This window comes from Narcine bancroftii, chromosome 14, assembly GCF_036971445.1.
Source record: "Narcine bancroftii isolate sNarBan1 chromosome 14, sNarBan1.hap1, whole genome shotgun sequence".
In the NCBI taxonomy this organism is placed as follows: domain Eukaryota; kingdom Metazoa; phylum Chordata; class Chondrichthyes; order Torpediniformes; family Narcinidae; genus Narcine; species Narcine bancroftii.
Genome location: NC_091482.1, coordinates 31,181,598 through 31,202,240, shown reverse-complemented (window position 1 = coordinate 31,202,240; position 20,643 = coordinate 31,181,598). Strand labels below are relative to the sequence as shown.

The 20,643-nt window shown below is 41.7% G+C and overlaps 1 protein-coding gene across 2 annotated transcripts in view; it reads left to right on the top strand.

The window, feature by feature from the left end:
• Positions 1 to 3,141: 3,141 nt before the first annotated feature.
• The window catches only part of LOC138749681 (complement factor B-like), a 79,555-nt gene continuing 62,053 nt past the window's right edge, over positions 3,142 to 20,643 (top strand). Inside the window, exons 1-5 of one of the 2 annotated variants that reach the window (XM_069911414.1) lie at positions 3,142 to 3,414; positions 4,919 to 5,128; positions 8,532 to 8,717; positions 12,020 to 12,190; positions 19,522 to 19,596. In XM_069911414.1, coding sequence (XP_069767515.1) covers positions 3,312 to 3,414; positions 4,919 to 5,128; positions 8,532 to 8,717; positions 12,020 to 12,190; positions 19,522 to 19,596 — 745 coding nt within the window. In that variant the 5' untranslated portion in view covers positions 3,142 to 3,311. The remainder of the gene's footprint in view (positions 3,415 to 4,918; positions 5,129 to 8,531; positions 8,718 to 12,019; positions 12,191 to 19,521; positions 19,597 to 20,643) is intronic. The other variant, XM_069911413.1, reaches the window with a different exon arrangement.

The following is a 20,643-nucleotide window of genomic DNA, read 5'->3' as shown; positions in this document are numbered from 1 at the left end:
GGAGGACTGTGTCTAGTGGTTGCCTCAAGGTTTGGTGCTGGGACCATTGTTGTTTGTCCACGATCTGGATGATAATATGGTAAATTGGAACAGCAAGTTTACAGATGACACTAAGATTGGAGCTGTTGTGGACAGCAAAGAAAGTTTTCAAATCTTGCAGAGGGATCTGGACCAGTTGGGAAAATGAGCTGAAAGATGGCAGATGGAATTTAATGCAGACAAGTGTGAGATGTTGCATTTTGGAAGGACAAATCAAGAAAAGGCATACTCGGTGAATGGTCGGGCACTGAGGAGTGCAGTAAAACAGAGGGATCTGTGAATAGAGATTCATAATTCCCTGAAAGTGGCAACACAGGTGGATAGGGTTGTGAAGAGAGCTTTTGGCATATTGGCCTTCATAAATCATTGAGTATAGGATTTGGAATGTTATGGTAAAGTTGTCTTAAGACATTGCTGAGGCCAAATGTGGATATTGTGTGCAGTTTTGGACACCTATCAATAGGATAGAAAGAGTGCAGAGAAGATTTACTAGGATGTTGCCCTGGCTTCAGGAACTGAGCTACAGGGGAAGGCTAAACAGTTAGGCCTTAATTCCCTGAAGCATAGAAAAATGATTTGATAGATTATTTAAAATTATGAGGGGGATAGACAGATTAAATGTAGGTAGGCTTTTTCCACTGAGGGAAGGTGAGAAGCAAACCAGAGGACATGGGTTAAGGGTGAAAGGGGAACAGTTTAGGGGGAACACGAGGGGGAACTTATTCACATCGCGAGTGGTGGGAATGTGGAAAGAGCTTCTAGCTGAAATAATGAATACAGGCTCAATTTTAACATTTCAGAAGAATTTGGACAGGTCCATGGATGGGAAAGGTATGGAGGGCTATGGACTGGGTGCAGATCAGTGGGACTAGGCAAAAAAAAAGATCCGATACAGACTAGAAGGGCCAAAGGGGTCTGTTTCTGTGCTGTAATGTTTTATGGTTCTATGGTCCTAACCAATGTAAAAAAAAATGCACTGTGCAATACAGAGAGAATTTTTAAAAATTGATATAGTGCACAAATAAGAGTCCTTAAATGAGTCCTTGATTGAATTTGTTGTTGAGGAGTCTGATGGTGAACGGGTAGCAGCTGTTCCTGAACCTGGTGGTGAGAGTCTTGTGGCACCGATACCTCTTTCCTGATGGCAGCAGCGAGAACAGTGCATGCTGAGTGGCGTGGTCTACGGCAGTATTCTCTGTAGATGTTCTCGATGGTGGGAGAGTTTTGCCCGTGATGTCCTGGCTGTGTCCACTACCTTTTGGAGGGTTTTTAGTTCGTGGGTATTGATGTCCCCATACTAGACCGTGGTGCTGCTGGTCAGCAAACTTTACGCCACCTATCAGTAGAAATTTGCCAGGGTTTCTGATGTCATATCAAACCTTCACAAACTCCTGAGCAAGTAGAAACATTGACTTGCTTTCTCAATACTATTGGTGTGTTCAGTCCAGGAAAGATACTCTGAATAATTCAGTACCTGATTTTTCTGAAATCCCCAGAGTAAAACAGAACATTTAAAATACTCAGCTGATCAAACAGTAAATGTGGAGGCTAATGCGTGGACATGTCATATTATAACCTGCAACTGGCTCAACAAGGTGTTTCCCACATGCCCTTCTGACTCAGAAGGACTGTAGTTCCTTCACTCCCCACACCAGGATCCCAGTTCCCACACTCCCTTCCACACCAGCATCCCAGTTCCCACTCTCCCGTCCACACCAAGATCCTAGTTCCCACATTCCCTTTCACACCAGGATCCGGTGACAACACTTCCATCCACTCCACGATCTTGATGAACATGCTCCCACTCACCAAATCTTAATTCCCAAGCTCTGTTAAGCTCTCCAGGATCCTAGATCCCGTTTCTTCAAACTGACTAGCATACCTTTCCATTGCTCTTGTTACAAGCCCAGAGGACCCCAAAACCCAGCAACAATAGAAATTCACCAAGACAATGGTTACTTAAACAAAAGTTGCTTTTAATTTTCCTTAAACATAATAACAGGATCAATCTTTAACTTATTACTATTAACCTAACTTAACCTCCTTCTAATTCTAAGCGCACGTGTATGTAATGTGTATATGTTCACTGTCTAATCATTCACTTTTCACTTCTCCAAGTTCACTGATACAGAATCAGGCAATTCTCATACTGTGCACAGAATTAACATTTATAATTTCCACCAGGCTCTGGTGCTTAAAGTTAAATGGTTACTGCTCAGGAAGGTTCTTGTCGATTTTTGAGATAAATTTGTTGCTCGTTGGACACACACAAACTGATTTCCTCCAATCAGTCACTTCATTGTCTTGCCAAAGAAACTTGCCCCATCATGGGTTTATAAATGATAAAATCTTCTTCCAGGACACCACAGAGTTCTTCTTGCCAGCCATTTCTTCTTGTAAGGACTACAAAGGTTTTGAACAGGCTGAACTCAGAACTCACAACCCGTCTTCAAAATGGGATTTTTCAATAAGCCTGCCAGCTGTCCATTTTGCAGCCTCAACTGAAATCACCTCTTTGTTTTTCCGCTCTCTGCTTGTAAAAACCACATGATTTCTTACAGGGCTCCAAACCCAATCTTTGAAGGATCTTATCAGTATTTCGAGCCTGGACTTTAGTGCCCATACACAATAGATCAGCATCTTCATTGCTTCTGCAAAGTTAACCAGAGCCTCATCGTCTAGCTTCAGCAAAGCCCTTGCATTTTAAATGAGTTGTCTTTTGTGAAGTGTTACTCTGTTTGTGAAGTATAACCTACACTAAACTCCCACAATCTATCTCTTTTAAAGACATAATTTACCCATAACTATTCTAACATGTCCCCAACACTCTCTTTAAACTTACTGAACTGACTGAGAAATCTTACGATACAACGTAACCTGAGAAAAGTGAATTAAAATTCTGTGTTCATGTTGTGTTTTAATAGTCCAGACAATCTGATAGTTTGGTATCACAGTAAATGTAGAATGTCAGGTGGCCCAGACCTGTCACAGCCTGTTTGGGAAGCTGTGGACTTGGAGCAATTCAGGTGGTTTGTTGCAATATTTACTTAATGTGGAGCATACCAGAAATGGTGAAATCAAACTGTAATTGCTGGTCACTTTCCTGAGCTATCCGTGTACACAGATCCATTAATGATTAGTGTTTTAACAGAAAAACAAACATTACAGTCAGAAAATAAATTTCCAACCTGGTTGGACTAAGGCAACCAACCAAAAGAATTACAGTGCTTTGATTTCTCTGTTGGATTGTCAATTCATTTTTTTTTCTGCTGATGGGTGTACAATTAAAAATGACATTTCATTGGAACAGACAACCCAGATTGGATGTGGTATTTATGGTTTGGATAATCGGACGCTGGTCTCTTATGATGTGTGGTAATGATGCTTCTTTATACCCTGAATTATTTCATAATGTTCTTTCGTTGTCCAGCATTATAATTTGCATGTTTAATACATTGAATGTAAGGGAGTGTACGTTGAGCAGAATGTTCATGTTACACTGTTCTGAACTGAGAGTGTTTATTGACGATGATCAGTAAATTCAGTAAACGAACTCAAAGTTTATTGTTGCTTTATACCTGGTACAGTGAGAAAACAGACTCTCAACAAACATATTCTAAACCCACCAACTCACACAGCTACCTCAACTACACCTCTTCCCACCCTGTCCCCTGTAAGGATTCCATTCCATTCTCTCAATTCCTCCATCTCCATCGCATCAACGCCCAGGATGAGGACCTCCACGTCAGATCAACAGAAATGTCTTCCTTCTTTCAACATGATGGTGGCTTTCCCTCTACCACCATCAACGCGGCAATTCCTCCTTTACCCGTACATCTGCCTTGGCCCCCTCCGCCCACACGGGCAACAAGGACAGGATTCCTCTTGTCCTCACCTACCACCCCACCAGCTTCTGCCATTTCTGTAACCTACAACATGATCCCACCATTAGACACATATTCCCCTCTCTGCCTCCCTCCGAGGCTTCCTTGATATTCAGTCGAAATACCCTAGATTTTCTTGCCATATCCAAGCCTTTTTCTATGGAGCCAGCCTTGATAAAGCAATTCACTTTTCTCTCCTTTCAGCCAGAAATTTAGGAAGTAAATAAGCCTGGATCCCATTCCTAATTAATACGCTCTGACCTCTACTGCTGGAAAGTGTAGGTTGTTTGTTATTTGTATGATGTCAGTAGGTAAGATGACTCCTTGAACCTTTGGTCATTGCACTGAAACGTTGGAAAGGTGGCAAACCTTACATACGAAAATGTGTTGCTACTCCAAGAAACAGATGGATTAGAGCAGCCATTCTCAGTGGAGGGCATACAACCCCCTCTGGAGGCCACAGCACATTTATTGGGGGCCACAGACTGAAATCCTAAAATATTTTTTATGTTTTGTGCAGTCGGTAGGAGCAAAGTACAGAAGAAACCAACTAAACTTGACTGCCTCACGGGAATGGGGCCCATAAAATTTGAGCAGTCCTAAATGGGCCATGGCCAAAAAAAGGTTTTTTAATTAAAAAAAAATTAAACATACAGCACTTCAGCCCACGAGTCCGTGCCGCCCAATTACACCCAATTGACCTAGTACATTTTGATTGAAGGGAGGAAACCAAAGCCTCCTGCGAAAAATCCACACAGACATGAGGAGAACATACAAACCTATTACAGAGAGCGGGGGACTTGAAGCCTGGTCCCAATTGCAGGCGCTGTAACGGCGTTGTGATAACCACTACACCATCTGTACTGCCCGATTGAGAATGGCTGGATTAGAGGAACAAACATGCATTGTAGAGAAGAACACATTTATTGAAGAACAAATGCATTTATTCACAAGGACAAGTATTATCTGTAATAGTTTTATACTTAATGTTATAGAAGAAGCCATATTGTGTGATAAAGAAGAAATAATTAAGGGAGGATGGATCAAATGGCCAGAGAATCTTGTGGAAAGAAGTGTGATGACTTATATCTGTCCTGTTGGGTTCCGCCCCTATCCTGTCAGCTGGAGGTACTGTGCTGCGGGCAGTCAGTGGAGTCTTCTGAGAAATATTTATGGCGAAACAGCAAAAGAGGCATCATGCAAAGGTTTGTCTTTATCTACATTATTAATCTCCTTGCAGTGACCTGAAATATTCTGGAAATTACTTTAAAGTGAGAGGAAGGTCAACATATTGCATTCAGACATGGAAGCTGCTGCATTTGGCAGCACCTTCTTTACATATCGGTTTTAATTTTAAACATTTTGTCTCATTAAGCCAGGGGTGGAGGCATAATTTACAGTGAGAATACCTCTGCTCTCGTGCTCACTGACCATGCCACCAGCCACTGCATCCTTTTCCATTTTCGCCACCTACTTTGTGATCCCACCACCAGAACCCTCTTCGCCTTCAGCAGGTACGACTCCCTTTGTGACTCCATTGTCCACTCCTCCCTCCCCACCAATCATCCCTTGGCACTCTCCCCTGTGACCACAGGAAATCTTCCACTTGAGCCCACTCCTCCTCCCTCACTACCATTCAGGGCCCCAAACGGTCCTTCCAAGTGAAACAACACCTCACGTGTGAATCTGGTGCTCCCGTTGGTGGTCTCGACATTAGAGAGTCTGGATGTGGACTAGGAGATCACTTCTCTGAGTACCTTGGGTCTATCCACTGCAATAGTGTGGAACTCCCAGTGGCCACCTACTTCAATTCTCTGCCCTATTCCTTTGCTGGCATGTCTGTCCATGATCTCATGCACTGTCAGACTGAGAACACCTGCAAATTGGAGGAACACCACCTCATATTCTATCTGGGCACCCTCCAACCAGATAGCATTAACATCAATTTCTCCTCTTTCTGCTAGAACCCATGTCTCATTTCCACTAGCTCTGTCTTTCTCTTTTCTCTCTGTCTCCTTTTTTACAGATCCAAAATCAATTCTCAACTTGCCTCTCCTACCCTTTTATCATATCTAATTAACACCTTTTGTTGGTCTGGATTCCTGCCCCAGCCAGCATTGTCTGTGTTTCTTAGACAGTAACCATTTCCTGTTATGTCTGAAGCTGCATCCAGCTGTCCATCAGCATTGAGGCACCGCTCAGCCTCTCCGGCCTGCCAATCAGGTGTGAACCCACCAGACAGAACACACACTCCCATTGGCCAGCCCTGTCCCTCACAGCCCCTGCTGACCAGGGCAGGTTATAAAGCTGCAGCACCTCAGTTTCACTTCCTCTTTGCTATGTGGTCACAGGTAAGGGACTAGCAACCTCTTAAGACAGTGGTTCCCAACCTTTTTCTTTCCACTCACATAGCACTTTAAGTATTCCTTATGCCATAGGTGCTCTGTGATTAGTAAGGGATTGCTTAAGGTGGTATGTGGGTGGAAAGAAAAAAGTTGAAAATCACTGTTGTAATCGTACCTCATTGACTCATTATGTGCACGGTTTCATAACTTCAAAGGAAATGGACCAATTACAATTTTCCTCAAGCAAAATATTTCAGTAACATTTGGATCTAGAGCAGTAATTCTTAACCTTTCCTTCCCACTCACATCCCACCTTAAGCAATCCTTTACTAATCACAGAGCACTGATGGTATAGGGATTACTTAAAGTGGTATGTGAGTGGAAAGAAAAAGGTTGGGAACCACTGCCTTAAGCTAAACAGGATATCACTGTAGACACAGCTGATAATGGTATTGTAGCCATGCTCCCAATTATCAGGGGTACAGTAGCATGTATACCCTTGTAGGTAGCCTATGGGGCGGGATGCCTTTATCAGGTGCACTTTGTCGGGGCAGTAGAAGTGTGGTTTGGACTCAGGCTAGACCTGGCATGACCTGGTCATCTTCCTGATGTCTTTGTGAGAAACAGAAGGACCTTCACGGAATTTGCTAGAGACAAAAATTGAGAACAAAGAACTTTTATTCTACTATTACAACAATGCAAAGTTGGGGGCTTCCCCTTACCCTGGGAATACACACAGATACTGAGGCTGACCCAACTTTTATACATTTCATTTCTGTACAGAGATACCTTCCCCCTAACATTCTTCTGCCTCCTGGATTGGTTTAGCATTCTAACTTCCTATCAGTTTATGTGCCTTCCTGCAAACTTGTTAGCCAGGAAATATCATGTCTTTGTTCTTTACTCATTAATCAATCCCCAAGACTTGCTATCCTGTTTTGAAGATCCTTATTTTATTATACTTTTATAACCCTTCCTAACCCTTTCTCCCATTCCAGCATCCCTTCACCCTGATTTAACCCATAATACTTCATTTCTAATGAGCACTTGCTTGACTCCTCACATTCCAGTATCCCTTCACCTTAAGTTAACCCATTATTCTTAATTGGCACTTGCTTGACTCCTCACATTCCAGTATCCCTTCACCTTAAGTTAACCCATAATACTTCATTCTTAATTAGCACTTGCTTGACTCCTCACATTCCAGTATCCCTTACATCTTCAATAGAGAAGGGCAGGTTGCGTATCTTTACGAATGGGCCATGTGGGTGATGCCTGGGTGGCAAAGCTCGTCATGAAGTGACCACAACTGGTTGGTGTGTGTGGCAGCACAGCTTCCTCAGGATAGGGCATCTGGAGGTTCATTTAGTGTACCTGGCCTATAGATTATAGATGGAGAGTTCAATCTTAATTGTCTCCTAGAAATTGCTTGGAAAAACCAACATTCAAGTCAACAATTGCCTCTGCATTTATTGCTCTCTGATCTGTTGCAGTGTGTGGTACTGACAAAATTCCCATCATCTATCATCCTCGACATGTTATATTGTAGTGCAGGCCCTCATTTTGAAAGAACACCTGCAAAATTTTCCTTCTACTCTCATAAGCACCATTTACCACAACTCATGACTGAACCACATGCAGCTTAGCATTTGTTTCATTACATCCCTTAATTATTGCCTAGAACACAGCACATTTTTTGAAACTTGAAATGAATCTTTAACTCATGGATTTCCTCCTCAATATGTATCCCTAGATACCTATTTCAAAGTTATCTCAAGCAGGCAATGATGTGATTTCAGATATAGAAGAGAGAAAGCCTCCAGCCCACAAAATTGTGCTGAACATGTCCCTACCTTAGAAATTACTAGTCTTTCCCATAGCCCTCTATTTTTCTAAGCTCCATGTGCCTATCTAAAAGTCCCTTAAAGGACCCTACTGTTGCTGGTAGCCCATTCCATGCACCCACCACTCTCAGTGTAGAAAATGTACCCCCGGCATCTCCTCTGTACCTACTTCCCAGCATCTTAAGCCCATGTTCACTTATGGCAACCATTACAGTTTCTTCTCACTGAATCCACACATTGCTATATCTTTAAAGCTGAGTCAGCAATTTTATTCTGTACACATTTTAAATTACAACTCATCCATTGATCAGCTTTGCACAAAATATACTGGTTTATTTTCCCCCAGAAAGGGATTTATTTTTTCCAAAAGATTTGTACATTCTTAAAAGAGTCTTATTCTCTCCTGTCCTATTTTTCAGAAATAACTTGCCTTACTCCTAAAAAATTTGAATTTGGATACTTTGAACCTCATCAAACCATCTTCAAAGTCAATGAAACCATCTTATTTCATTGCTTTGATGGATTCCAACTGATCGGTTCTGTTTCAAGGACCTGCTTGCCAAATGGTAAATGGAGTGGGAACGTTCCCAGATGTAACACCGGAGGTATATATTTATTTTTTATAACTTTTACACTTTAATTTAGTAAGAATGTTACTTTAAGATTTAGGTCAACTTCTTAAGATTTGTTAGGAGTGTACTACATAAACCAATGTACACAAGTCAGAGAACAGAACACTCTGCATCAAAACTTACTGTTTGGTTATCTGACTCCTTGTATACAAGTTGGAAAATTAAAAAAAAAAATTAATTTAGACATACAGCTTAATAACAGGCCATTTCAGCCCATGTGTCTGTTCTGCGCCCCCCCCCCCCCCCTCGCCCAGTACATTTCAAACAGTGGGAGGAAACAGAAGCCTCCGAGGAAACCCACACAGGCACAGGGAGAACGTACGATGTGGACTTTGCAGGCTGAGCCAACATTTAATTGCGCTTCCCTCATTATCCTTGAGAAGATGGTGGTGGGATGCCTTGCTGAACCGCTGCAGTCCTTGAGGTGCTTAAGGGAGGGAGTTCCAGGTTTTTGACACAAAGCAGCATGTTGGGTGTCCTGGAGAGCGACTTCCATGTGGTGTTGCACCCATGGCTTTTGCTGCCCTTGTCCTTCTAGTTAGTAGAGGTGGAAACCTGAGCTGTTGAGGTAAAGAGTTGAAGTAAAAGCACAATGCTGGAGAAACTCAGCAGGTCAAACAGTGTCCTTTATATATAACTGCTTTGTTCGGACACCTGCGGACATTTTTCCATACCTTGATGAAAGGTATGCATCTTTATCTTTTAAAAGTTATGCATCTTTATCTTTGCTATATAAAGGGCATTGTTTGACCTGTTGATTTTATCCAGCTTTGTGTTTTTACTTTAATCATGGCGTCCACAGACTTTTGTGTTTTACTTCTGAGGTAAAGGGTTGCACTCTATTGAGGCCTCTTACAGACACAGCGGTGAAGTCTGCACTCATGGAACATCAATGATGATGGATTATCCCCGAAAAAGAGGAAGCAGCTGAAAAAGTTCAAAGAAAGGTCTGGTATAGGTGAGAATGCAGGTGGAAAGGGCTGTTAATAATCAAACATTGGAATAGAGGAGAAGTAAGAAGGTGATCAATTCAAGTCTGAAATTATAAGAACAAAAAAATTTGGCCTCGAAATTCATTTACATGACTCCAAACAAAAGGACAGTGTATTGTTGAAAATTTAAGTTGACCAGTGGAAGAGCGATTTGGCACTTACTTTGGGATTCATATTTGCTTGTTGGAATATTTTTCTCTTCATTTTTGGGAAAACTTTCATTCTCTCTAGCAATTTTTTCCAGCTTAACACTCCCCCAAATGGCATACCAGTGATACCCGAACACACGTCTACACGAACATGCACACAAACAGGCGTGCACACACGCACGCACAGACACACACACACAAATAGGTGCACACACGCATAGATGCACATTCACGCACACAAACATAACACACACTCATGCACACAAACACACGCACATAGATACATGTACACAAGCACACATGAAATTTTTAAAAGGACCAGTGCAAAAACTACACTTTTTTTTTCCTCAACGAACTCCACAACCTCGAACACAATCTTCACACATGTGGCCTGTGGAGGGAAGTCAAGGTCACTCTCAAATTCCTGGGCCCTGCTTCATTCCCCATCCCTGCTGATCTCATTCCTTGAGTCTTGCTGCATATTGCTGCCTTAGGGAGGGCAACTTTTTTCTCCTTCATCCCAGAGCCACAGCCAGAGCAGGCATAGGTATTTAGTTACAGAGATAGGCAGTACTGTAAGCTCAGTGGTTAGCACAACACTTTCGCAATGCCAGCGACCCAGGTTCCAATCCGGTGTGCTGTCTGTAAGGAGCTTGTACATTCTCCCTGTGACCGTGTGGCTTCACTCTGGGTGTTCCAGTTTCCTCAAACCCTCCAAAAATGTTTAATTGGAGGTTAATTGACTATTTGAGTGCGACAGGCCCATGAGCCGGATGGCCTGCTGTGTGTTTAAATTTTAAAAAATAGAAAAAAATCTGAAATGTCCCTGCCAGGAACATCATATACCCTGGAGGGTCCTTGTGCCCATCCCTACCTGCTTGCATAAGGAGCATTCCTTCTATAGGCACCCATCTCCACTGAGACCTTCTGATGATCACCACCTCACCCTAACCTTTCATGAACACTGTGTCAACCCCTCCCCGTCACTGCAAGTCAGCTCATTCAATGGAATACACCCCATTGACTGGAAGAGTGTCAGTGGCATATTATGATATAGGAGTTTGGTTATGATGTTGCATCCTGCTAAATTAAAAGAGTCATGACTTTGAGGGCTTGCATCAAGTTAATAAAGAATACGTTGAAACCTACCACAGGAGTGTCACCTCACAACTCACAGGATTTTGTTCCTATTTATGTGTCTTCTGCAAGTGGTAGCATGACGAACAATATTGTCTTAACGCCAAAAAAAATGGAGTGGGGCCATTTGTAGACTGAGGAATTTTGGAAGTGTGGTTTGTTGATGCTTGAAATTGCTAAATTCCAATGAACTAAGTAACTTAGCAAATTTCTCCCCATTTCAAATCCACAAAACATGCAATGAAATCTGTGTAAAGTGGCTCTAAAGAGCTAAGCTGAAGCTAGCTAAGGAATGTTAAAACCAGGTTCCAAATCATTGAAGATGCAGGAGAGACACTGGAATCTGGAGCAGGAGCTCAGGGGTTCGAGGCACATCAGTGGAAGAAAGAGAATGGTCGATATTTTTGACCCCTCAGTTCTTTCTCTCCCAGTGATGTGGTTGGGATGTGCTGAATTTCCAGAGAGTTGTTTTTGCTCCAAATGAATTCTCAATTTATTTTTTACATTTAGACATACAGCACGGTAGCAGGCCATCTCGGTCCATGAGCCTGTGCCACCCAATGACATCTAATTGACCTACCACCCCAGTACGTTTTGGAGGATAGGAGGAAACCAGAGACCCTGGGGAAAATCAATGCAGAAATGGGGATAACGTACAAACTTCTTACAGATGGCACGGGGTTCAGTCACTGGCACTGTAAAGTCATTGTCCCACCTGCTACACAATCTGTGCCGTCCCTAATCTGGCACAAACTCACATTAGCCCTGAGCATAGCACTGTAGAAATCTGCATTTGGGATTCACTGTCAGTGTGCAGTGGGAAGCCATGCCAAGGACTTGCGAAGCTGTAGAGGGGATTTACTCTGCTTCTTGCTTGACTTTGGCTAAAAATCAAAAGTGAGAGGTATTCCAATTTCTGATTGACGTAGGATATTCACAAACAGCAGAACTAGTTTTCATTTAAAAAGGTTTCTAATGGTCTACATTCTCTCCTTAGGCAGTTGGTGTCCCAACCCTGGAATCCCCTTGGGTTCGATGAGAATAGGCCACAGATTTGATTTATATTCGATTGTGCGCTACCACTGTGGGACAAATATCTTACGGGGTTCGTCAACCCGCCAATGCTTGGTATCAGGCCAGTGGTCAGGAGTGGAACCTCATTGTGAAAGTAAACCTTTTTATGTTTAGTTAGTTCCTTTAAATATCATTGTCATGTTGGGAAGATTATCAGGTTTGATGGGTTCGCAGAGAGATGAGTCTGGACACAACTGTTACAATCACATGTAGCTTTAATTAACATATGGGAGACAAACAGGGGAGAACGTTAACAATACTTGATCACTATTTCACTTAAGTAATGATATAGACATTTACCTCAGACCTAGGTTGAACTCTTACAATAGTCAACCTATATTCAACATGCTCATGCACTTGAGCACTACAAACAGGGACTTTTATGCACACCCAGTTCCCTGACCAATGGGGTATGATTCTCTGTATGTATTGATCTATCACAGTACCAAGCTCTGCTTCAGTATAGTATGCACCTTACCCATTAAGGTGTCCACAGTAGTGACCTGCTGTGAAGCCATGTCCGGGGCTTGGACCATGAGGCAGAGAAAAAGAATATGCTGTGCGTTGGTGTATATATAGTGTTAATCTGTGCTTCAAGCCAATATTGTCCCTAGGCAAGGTGTGCACTAATGGGTAACTGAAGTCCAACCTTGACTGACAAGTGATGTGACTTCCAAATAAGTTTCAGACAGAGGGGACATGTGGTCACATTCCAGACAGGCAGGGAGGCCACGTTTCCTCCACACACAAAAATCATATGACCAGAAATTCATCCCTAGCATTGCACTATGGAAGTTAGGAGATGGATTTTTCATGATGTTGAAGCCTCCCTAAATTCTATTCTACCAATGGAGTACTTTGTAAATGTAATGTAGGAAACACAGCAATTAAGTTTATGTGCAGGAATGGACTTAACACTTAAATGTATCAATATCCAGATCATCTACTTTAGTGGGGGACACAGATGTTAACTTCCCTGCTCTTTTACATCTACCACATAACAAACAATTTAACACCTCACCTAGTAATAATTTGTGGCTCTGCAGAATTTCCTTGGTATTGCATCAGAGTGTCACATTTTGCATGTGTTTAAGACTCTGGAACAGGACCAGACCAATAATATTCTGCCCCAAGGTGAATGCTCCCAATGAATCTCAACTTGAGAGGGTTTGGGAGAAGTGGAAATGATTTCACACATATACTGTATGTAACAGCAAATCAACAGAGGTACTTTGTATAGGAAAGAACATGCTTAATTTTACAACAGGAAATTTGAAGTAAATAACAATGGATAGAGAGGGAGTTCTAAATGGATTGGCACCACTTAAAGTAAAGGGAAGCCAGGATAGAGTCACAGCGTTCCACAGCATGGAAAATCCTTTGGGTCCAACTCATCCACACCAAACAAGATGCCAATCTAAGTCAGTCCCATTTGCCTGCATGTGGCCCCAGTCTTTCCAAACGTTCCTATCCACGCACCTGTCCAAACATCCTCAACTACTTCTACTGGCAGCACTGCCCACCACACACTTTGTGAAAACTTTTGCCTCTCAAATCCCCTCTAAATTGTTCCCCTTAAACATAGTTTTAGGCTCTCCTACCCTGAGAAAAAGACTGTGACTGTCCACCTTATGATTTAATAAACCTCTTTATAGACCCCCTTCAGTCTCCTTCATTCCAAAGTAGACACTGTTAGCATATCCTGCCCCTCCTTGCAACTTAAGTCCTCCAGTCCAGGAAACATCCTTGGGAGAATTTTCCATTCCATCTCTAGCTCAATCACATCCTTCCTCTCACCTGGGAACCTGGGGACAAAATACTTTGTGAGATGAAACTAACATTTTGTACAACTATGACATGAAATCTTGTAGTAATGCTATTTTCTCCTGAAGACTAATACTGATCCTACTTTGAAGCAAGGAATTGGCATCAAAATATATAAGGACAGCAGAAATAGCCAGATCAGATGTGTCACACTCTACCTCAAAGGGTAATTTTTCATCCACTGAGTGCAGGGTGGCTTCCTTCAACTCATATATTTTTATGATAGGAGCACCTTTTTTTAATTTATATTTGAGCCCTTATATAGTCCAAATATAGTTTCCATATTTTTGTAAACATACTTGTTCTTTAGATTGTATGTGATTTTCTCCGTAGTTATAAAACTATTCATCTCTGCCATCCATCATGCAGGGGAGTCGGATTTCCAGTAATTGCAATACATTTCTCAGCCACAGCTAAAGCTATTTTAACAAATGGAGTTTGGAATTTAGTTAGTTTATTGCTTATTTCAGTAAAATTGCCCAAAAGATAAAGCTCTGGGTCATCCTAAGGCCACCCCTGTTATCCTTGTTAGTATTTCAGTCATCTCCTGCCAGAAGTTCTCACCTTCACACATGACCATGTAGGATGTACAAATGTTCCTATTTCTGTTCTACACCTCCAATATTTCCGATTTTGATTTACGTAATTTCTGTGGTGTGAGGTATAATTGGTGTAGAAAATTAAATTGTACTAATCCGTATCTTGCATTTATAATTGACGTCATGTTATTCAAACACCAATCACACCAGCATCTTTCCATTGTTGCAACTCCCGTCTCTCTCTCTCTCTCTCACTCTCGATCTCTGGTTTTGCACTTACATTTTGGAGAGAAAACTACATTTTAGATATAAATTTAGGTGTGTTCAAATTTGTTCCATCTCACTAATTTCAGGTGGGGCCAAGTTTGATCCAATTCTGTGTATTGATTGTGAATAATCCACACACGCTTGCTTCTTGTGTTGGTGGGTAGGATCCTTCACCACAACCACTTGGGCTCGCCTTGTGGTTACGTTCATCTCAATTATACCTTCTGAAAGTATGAAGTCCTGATTATCTTTGTGAAAGTGTCTTGATTTGGCAGCAATTGGTCTTACAGCTTGGTGATAAGTTTGGAAAAAGGGATGGCTCTTCTATTTTTGCTGCTGACAGCGACTGTAATGATCAGCTCAGACAAGGGGCCTCCATATTCAAATTTCACACTCAGATACTGACACTGGAAATCCTGGCCAAGTATTGTCAGAACATAGGTCCTTCAATACACCTTGTCTTGTGGCAGTGTTCGACTGCCTATTAAGACTGAGCGTTAGATCGACAACAACATGTCCTTGGGAATTAGTGATTAAAGTTTTCTGGGTCTTTACTGGATGGGTGAACCTTTAGTTTTATTTCCTGCCTGACTTTCTCGGTAATCTAACTATCAGCTACATGAATCCAAGAAAAAGTTTAATAAATTGTGTAGCGACACATCAACCAAGTAAAGTGTGAGATTGAAGTGGAACTTTAATCAGCCAAGAAACCTAAAACAGCCTTGCCTCCCGCTGGGAAGGTCAGAAGTATTCAATAGGTGATCGTCTCACCTTTATATAGTGAGTGGCCACAGGTGACACCCTGTGGCCAAGTGATGAAATGGCAGGTATCCATTATCATCCGATACCGCACGGATGGCAGTCTCTTCAATCTGAGGCGCTTGCAAGCTCACACCAAGACACAAGAGCAACTTGTCCGTGAACGACTCTTTGCAGACGATGCCGCTTTAGTTGCCCATTCAGAGCCAGCTCTTCAGCGCTTGACGTCCTGTTTTGCGGAAACTGCCAAAATGTTTGGGCTGGAAGTCAGCCTGAAGAAAACTGAAGTCCTCCATCAGCCAGCTCCCCACCATGACTACCAGCCCCCCCACATCTCCATCGGGCACACAAAACTCAAAACGGTCAACCAGTTTACCTATCTCGGCTGCACCAATTCACCGGATGCAAGAATCGACAACGAGATAGACAACAGACTCACCAAGGCAAATAGCGCCTTTGGAAGACTACACAAAAGAGTCTGGAAAAACAACCAACAGAAAAACCTCACAAAGATTAGCGTATACAGAGCCGTTGTCATACCCACACTCCTGTTCGGCTCCGAATCATGGGTCCTCTACCGGCATCACCTACGGCTCCTAGAATGCTTTCACCAGCATTGTCTCCGCTCCATCCTCAACATTAATTGGAGCGACCTCATCCCTAACATCGAAGTACTCGAGATGGCAGAGGCCGACAGCATCGAATCCACGCTGCTGAAGATCCAACTGCGCTGGGTAGGTCATGTCTCCAGAATGGAGGACCATTGCCTTCCCAAGATCGTGTTATATGGCGAGCTCTCCACTGGCCACCATGACAGAGGTGCACCAAAGAAGAGGTACAAGGACTGCCTAAAGAAATATCTTGGTGCCTGCCATATTGACCACCGCCAGTGGGCTGATATTGCCTCAAACCGTGCATCTTGGTGCCTCAGTTTGGCGGGCAGCAACCTCCTTTGAAGAAGACCGCAGAGCCCACCTCACTGACAAAAGACAAAGGAGGAAAAACCCAACACCCAACCCCAACCAACCAATTTTCCCTTGCAACCGCTGCAACTGTGTCTGCCTGTCCCGCATCGGACTTGTCAGCCACAAACGAGCCTGCAGCTGACGTGGACATTACCCCCTCCATAAATCTTTGTCCGCGAAGCCAAACCAAAGAAGAAGAAGATTATCTTCACATATTGTCTATTTAAAATGTTACTATGTATATTTTTGGGGAAAAAATTAAAAATAAAATATTCAAAACAGACAGTGCTGGATTCAAACCCGCGTCATTGATGCTGTAACAAGGTGGCGCTAATCGCTACACTAACTGTCTCCTGGACAAAGGTCATACTCTGGTAGTAATTCAGCCATGATCTTGATGACTGATGGAGAAAGGTTGAAGGGTCAAATTAACTCTCCTTGCTCTTAGATCCAAAATTCTCACCTTGACCTATACAGTACGTTTCCTCTTATCCAAACTTGAGACCACAGACGTTTTTCGGTTGTTGGGTTTTTTTGGTTGTTGGAACAATGGCTTTAAGTAGCTCAGTAGATCCAGCCGAATACTTGTATCAGCGGTTAAACAACAACAAAAAACAACAGCAGGCTTTTTGACCATGAAATAATGTTTAATACATACCAAAAAACAGCTTACAGAATAAGATAAGCACTAGAAATTCTCCTCCAACACCATACTCTTCTGTCAGGTGTCTCACACTTATACTACTGTTTCACCAACAGCTTGACTTTCTGTCCAATAGACAAACATAAATGCTCTTTTCTTTTCACTGACATCTATAGTGCAATCTGCAGACCTTTTTGCCATTTGCAACTAGATCTTTGTACAGTACGTGAGAGCTCTATTGTAATTAAAATGGCGCCAACAGAGCGTCAGATCCCCACATGGTCAAGTCAGGCGATAATTTTTTTTCAACTTGTGATGTTGTGTCAACGTCGCAATAAAGTTGAGTTTTTGGATCTTTTCAGTATTCAGAATTTTGGATACGGGGCAACGTACTGCATTAGGCACACACAAGCATAGAAAGATCCAAATTGTGTTTGATAGGATTGAATTGTCGATCAATACAGCACAATATCCAAAGTGCATTTCTCTCCAGGCTCTTCCTATGTGCAAGCCTGGTGTGAAATTATATTGTGAGTGTCAGAAACACAAATTCTCACAAATGAGTCTCTTTAAGATCGGTGACACGACAAGCTTTATTCTCAAGTCTGCAGAGTTGGACTCAACCGGCTTCTTGCCAAGTCGAGCCCCGATACATACAGTGCATTGTTTTTTATACAATTTGCTTGTCCTTCGGCATCTCCACTACACTGTTTTAATTGGTTAGTTTTTGCAGAATCATCCTGATTACGCTTGTACTTGTTTAGTATCTTGTTAGTTACGCACACCACGATCATTCATGACCTCTGCTCACACCAAATTCTGTTTTTCACTCTTTATCAATCTTTGGCTCCTGCATGTCTCTCTGTAGTTAAATCTGTTGCAAGTCTGTTGTAACATTTTCCAGCTAAACTCTAGTGGTTAGCCCCCTTTTATGACTAATCATCACATTTTAACTTGAACCCTTTTTAACCCAAATTCTCTATCTATAACAGTGAGGCTATCTTTTATTCTCTGTTAGTCAGAATTTATTGCATGAAATACAATTTAACAATGGAAGTCCCACAAATTCTTTAACACTAAAGCAAAATAAGGCAGCTATTAAAAATCTGGAATACAAACAGAAAGTTCAGGAGATCGTCAGCAAGTCAGAGAGGTCATAGGTCACACAGCACAGAAACAGTTCTTTAAGGAATACAGTAAAAACCTGATATCTGATGCCCAGGGGATTGGTAGATGCCGGATAAGTGAGTTTTCTGGTTGCTTGAGACTCGCTCTTACAGGTTAACTAATACACCTGCATTAAGAATAAATAAAAATTCAAACTTCATGAATTAATATATAAACCTTAAAGCATTTTATTTTATTTTCAGTCACATTCTTTGAAAACATTTAACTGTCGCTGCATCTGCAGGTTCCTCCCCTCCACAGAGCCGCTCAAAAGACAAACAATAACATCATAATTAACCCCCCCTCCCCCAAGTTAACGGATAAAGCCTTACTATTATTGTTAATAATATACTAATAAAGATAAAGCAGGGATAAGAAAGCACTTTAACAAAGTCACCCCAACAGTGAGCGGAATCATCCTGGGCGATGACATTAAACTCAACTTTATTCAAACTCTTACGAGCAAAGCACAACCAAGGCACTCTACTGGCTGAATATTTACTCACATCTTCACAAAGCTTTATGTGTTACTTCAGAGGTCATTTGCTTGTACAATTTTATTTAAAATTTTATTTATTCTTATTTATTTTAATTATTAAAATTTATTTTACGTTTTTTTTTTTTGCTGGTTGCTTAAATTCCGGATAACAGGAGTTGTTCAACTTACACAGTGTTTACATTAAAACAGTCCTCTGGTGGATATATATTGAAAAGTTAGTATTATAATGTTGTGTAATTAGCAGATTTTCATTTTGTCTCTGATTTCTTCAGATAAAAGGGTTGCATTTATGTCGAACCTTTCATAATCTCCCAACAAGAACTTTATAGCTGAGGGTACTTGTTTAAAGTATAGTCATAGCTCTAATGCAGGAAATGTGGCAAGCAAGCTGACTGACAAAAGTAAAATTTGCAGCTTATCTGATGTTTTACTGACTTTAGACAAGACATCATGCTGTTAAGTTATTTTTGGTGTCCTGTGGCATCTGGGGCCTGATTCAAAAGTGACATTCCTTCCAACGCTTCCTTAGGAATGCATTGAAAAGACAACTGTATCCACACAGCTTGCTCTTGAGGAAGCCACATGCATAGAAATGACAGCTATAATTATGCAAGTGCAAACCGTTTGCCTGTGCTCCAGGGTTCTTGCAGTGTGAGGTGACAAAAATTGATGTGAAATTAAGGCATGCCGCCTATTATAGACACAAGAAAGCAACCCCTCTCACCTCCTGGATATTAACTACCATATTCCATTGTTGAACAGACAGATATGCTTTTGATAACGTGAAAGACCTGGCAAAACAACTGGACATCTTGGAGTTAGCAGTACACAGTCATGGTAAGACTGACACATTTCTGATATTCATCTGTTACTGGATGATATTGTGGCCTGAAACTCATGGGCAGATGGGATTCTGGATAAGAAAGTCAGCTGCAAACCATTTAGGACTTTGCGGAATGAATTGATCTATAGATATTCTTTCAAATTTGATTTCTTTCTTTGGGGTCTTGTTATGTGAAAATTCAGGGGGAAAAATCTGTCTGGTGTTTTTATTACAAAAATGATTTTAGAAAGTTGTCCAGTTTTGACGTGTGGGTATTTAATGTGGGAGTGTAAAACTCAATCATAATTTTTTTATGCATGTTCATTATGTACCTAATTAAAATGAAACCAAATCAATGTAGTAACTGGTCAAATATAAGGTGAATCCACTAAAAGGGAAATGTATGGAAAGCTTAGACCTGAGAAGTTTATTGTCATATGCAATTTACGTATGTACCAAAATTCTAATGTGATGTAGCTGAATGAGTATCTGCAATACAACTACAATGCTATAAATTGAATTTAAAAAAATAACAAAGGATGATGGTCATCACAATTACCCTAGTGCAAATTTTATTTTTTAATTGAATTTTTAAAAAATTTAGACCCACAGTACAGTAACAGGGCATTTCATCCCACGAGTCCGTGCCGCCCAATTAACCTGCACCCTCAGTGGAATGGTGGAAGGAAACCTGAGCCCTGGGGAAAACCCACACAGACACGAAGAGAACATACAAGCTCCTTGCACATAGCGCAGGATTTGAAGCCCAGTCCAAGTTGCTGGAGCTGTAAAGGCATTGCGCTAACCTCTACATTGACCGTGCCCCCCACTAACAATAGCGACAACAATAAGGCACCTTTCGTGGTGGAGCAGACCCTGATTTGAGCAACAAGAGGTTCAACAGCTATCGGAATGAAACTGTTCTTGAACCAAGAGATACTAGTCTCAGGCTTCTGTCTGAATGTAGCAGTGAGACTAGGGTGATGAAGTCCTGTGTGACGTTGGTTCTTTGTGTAAAGTTTCTCAATCAAATGAAGAAGGTAGAGACCAGCTGGAAGGGA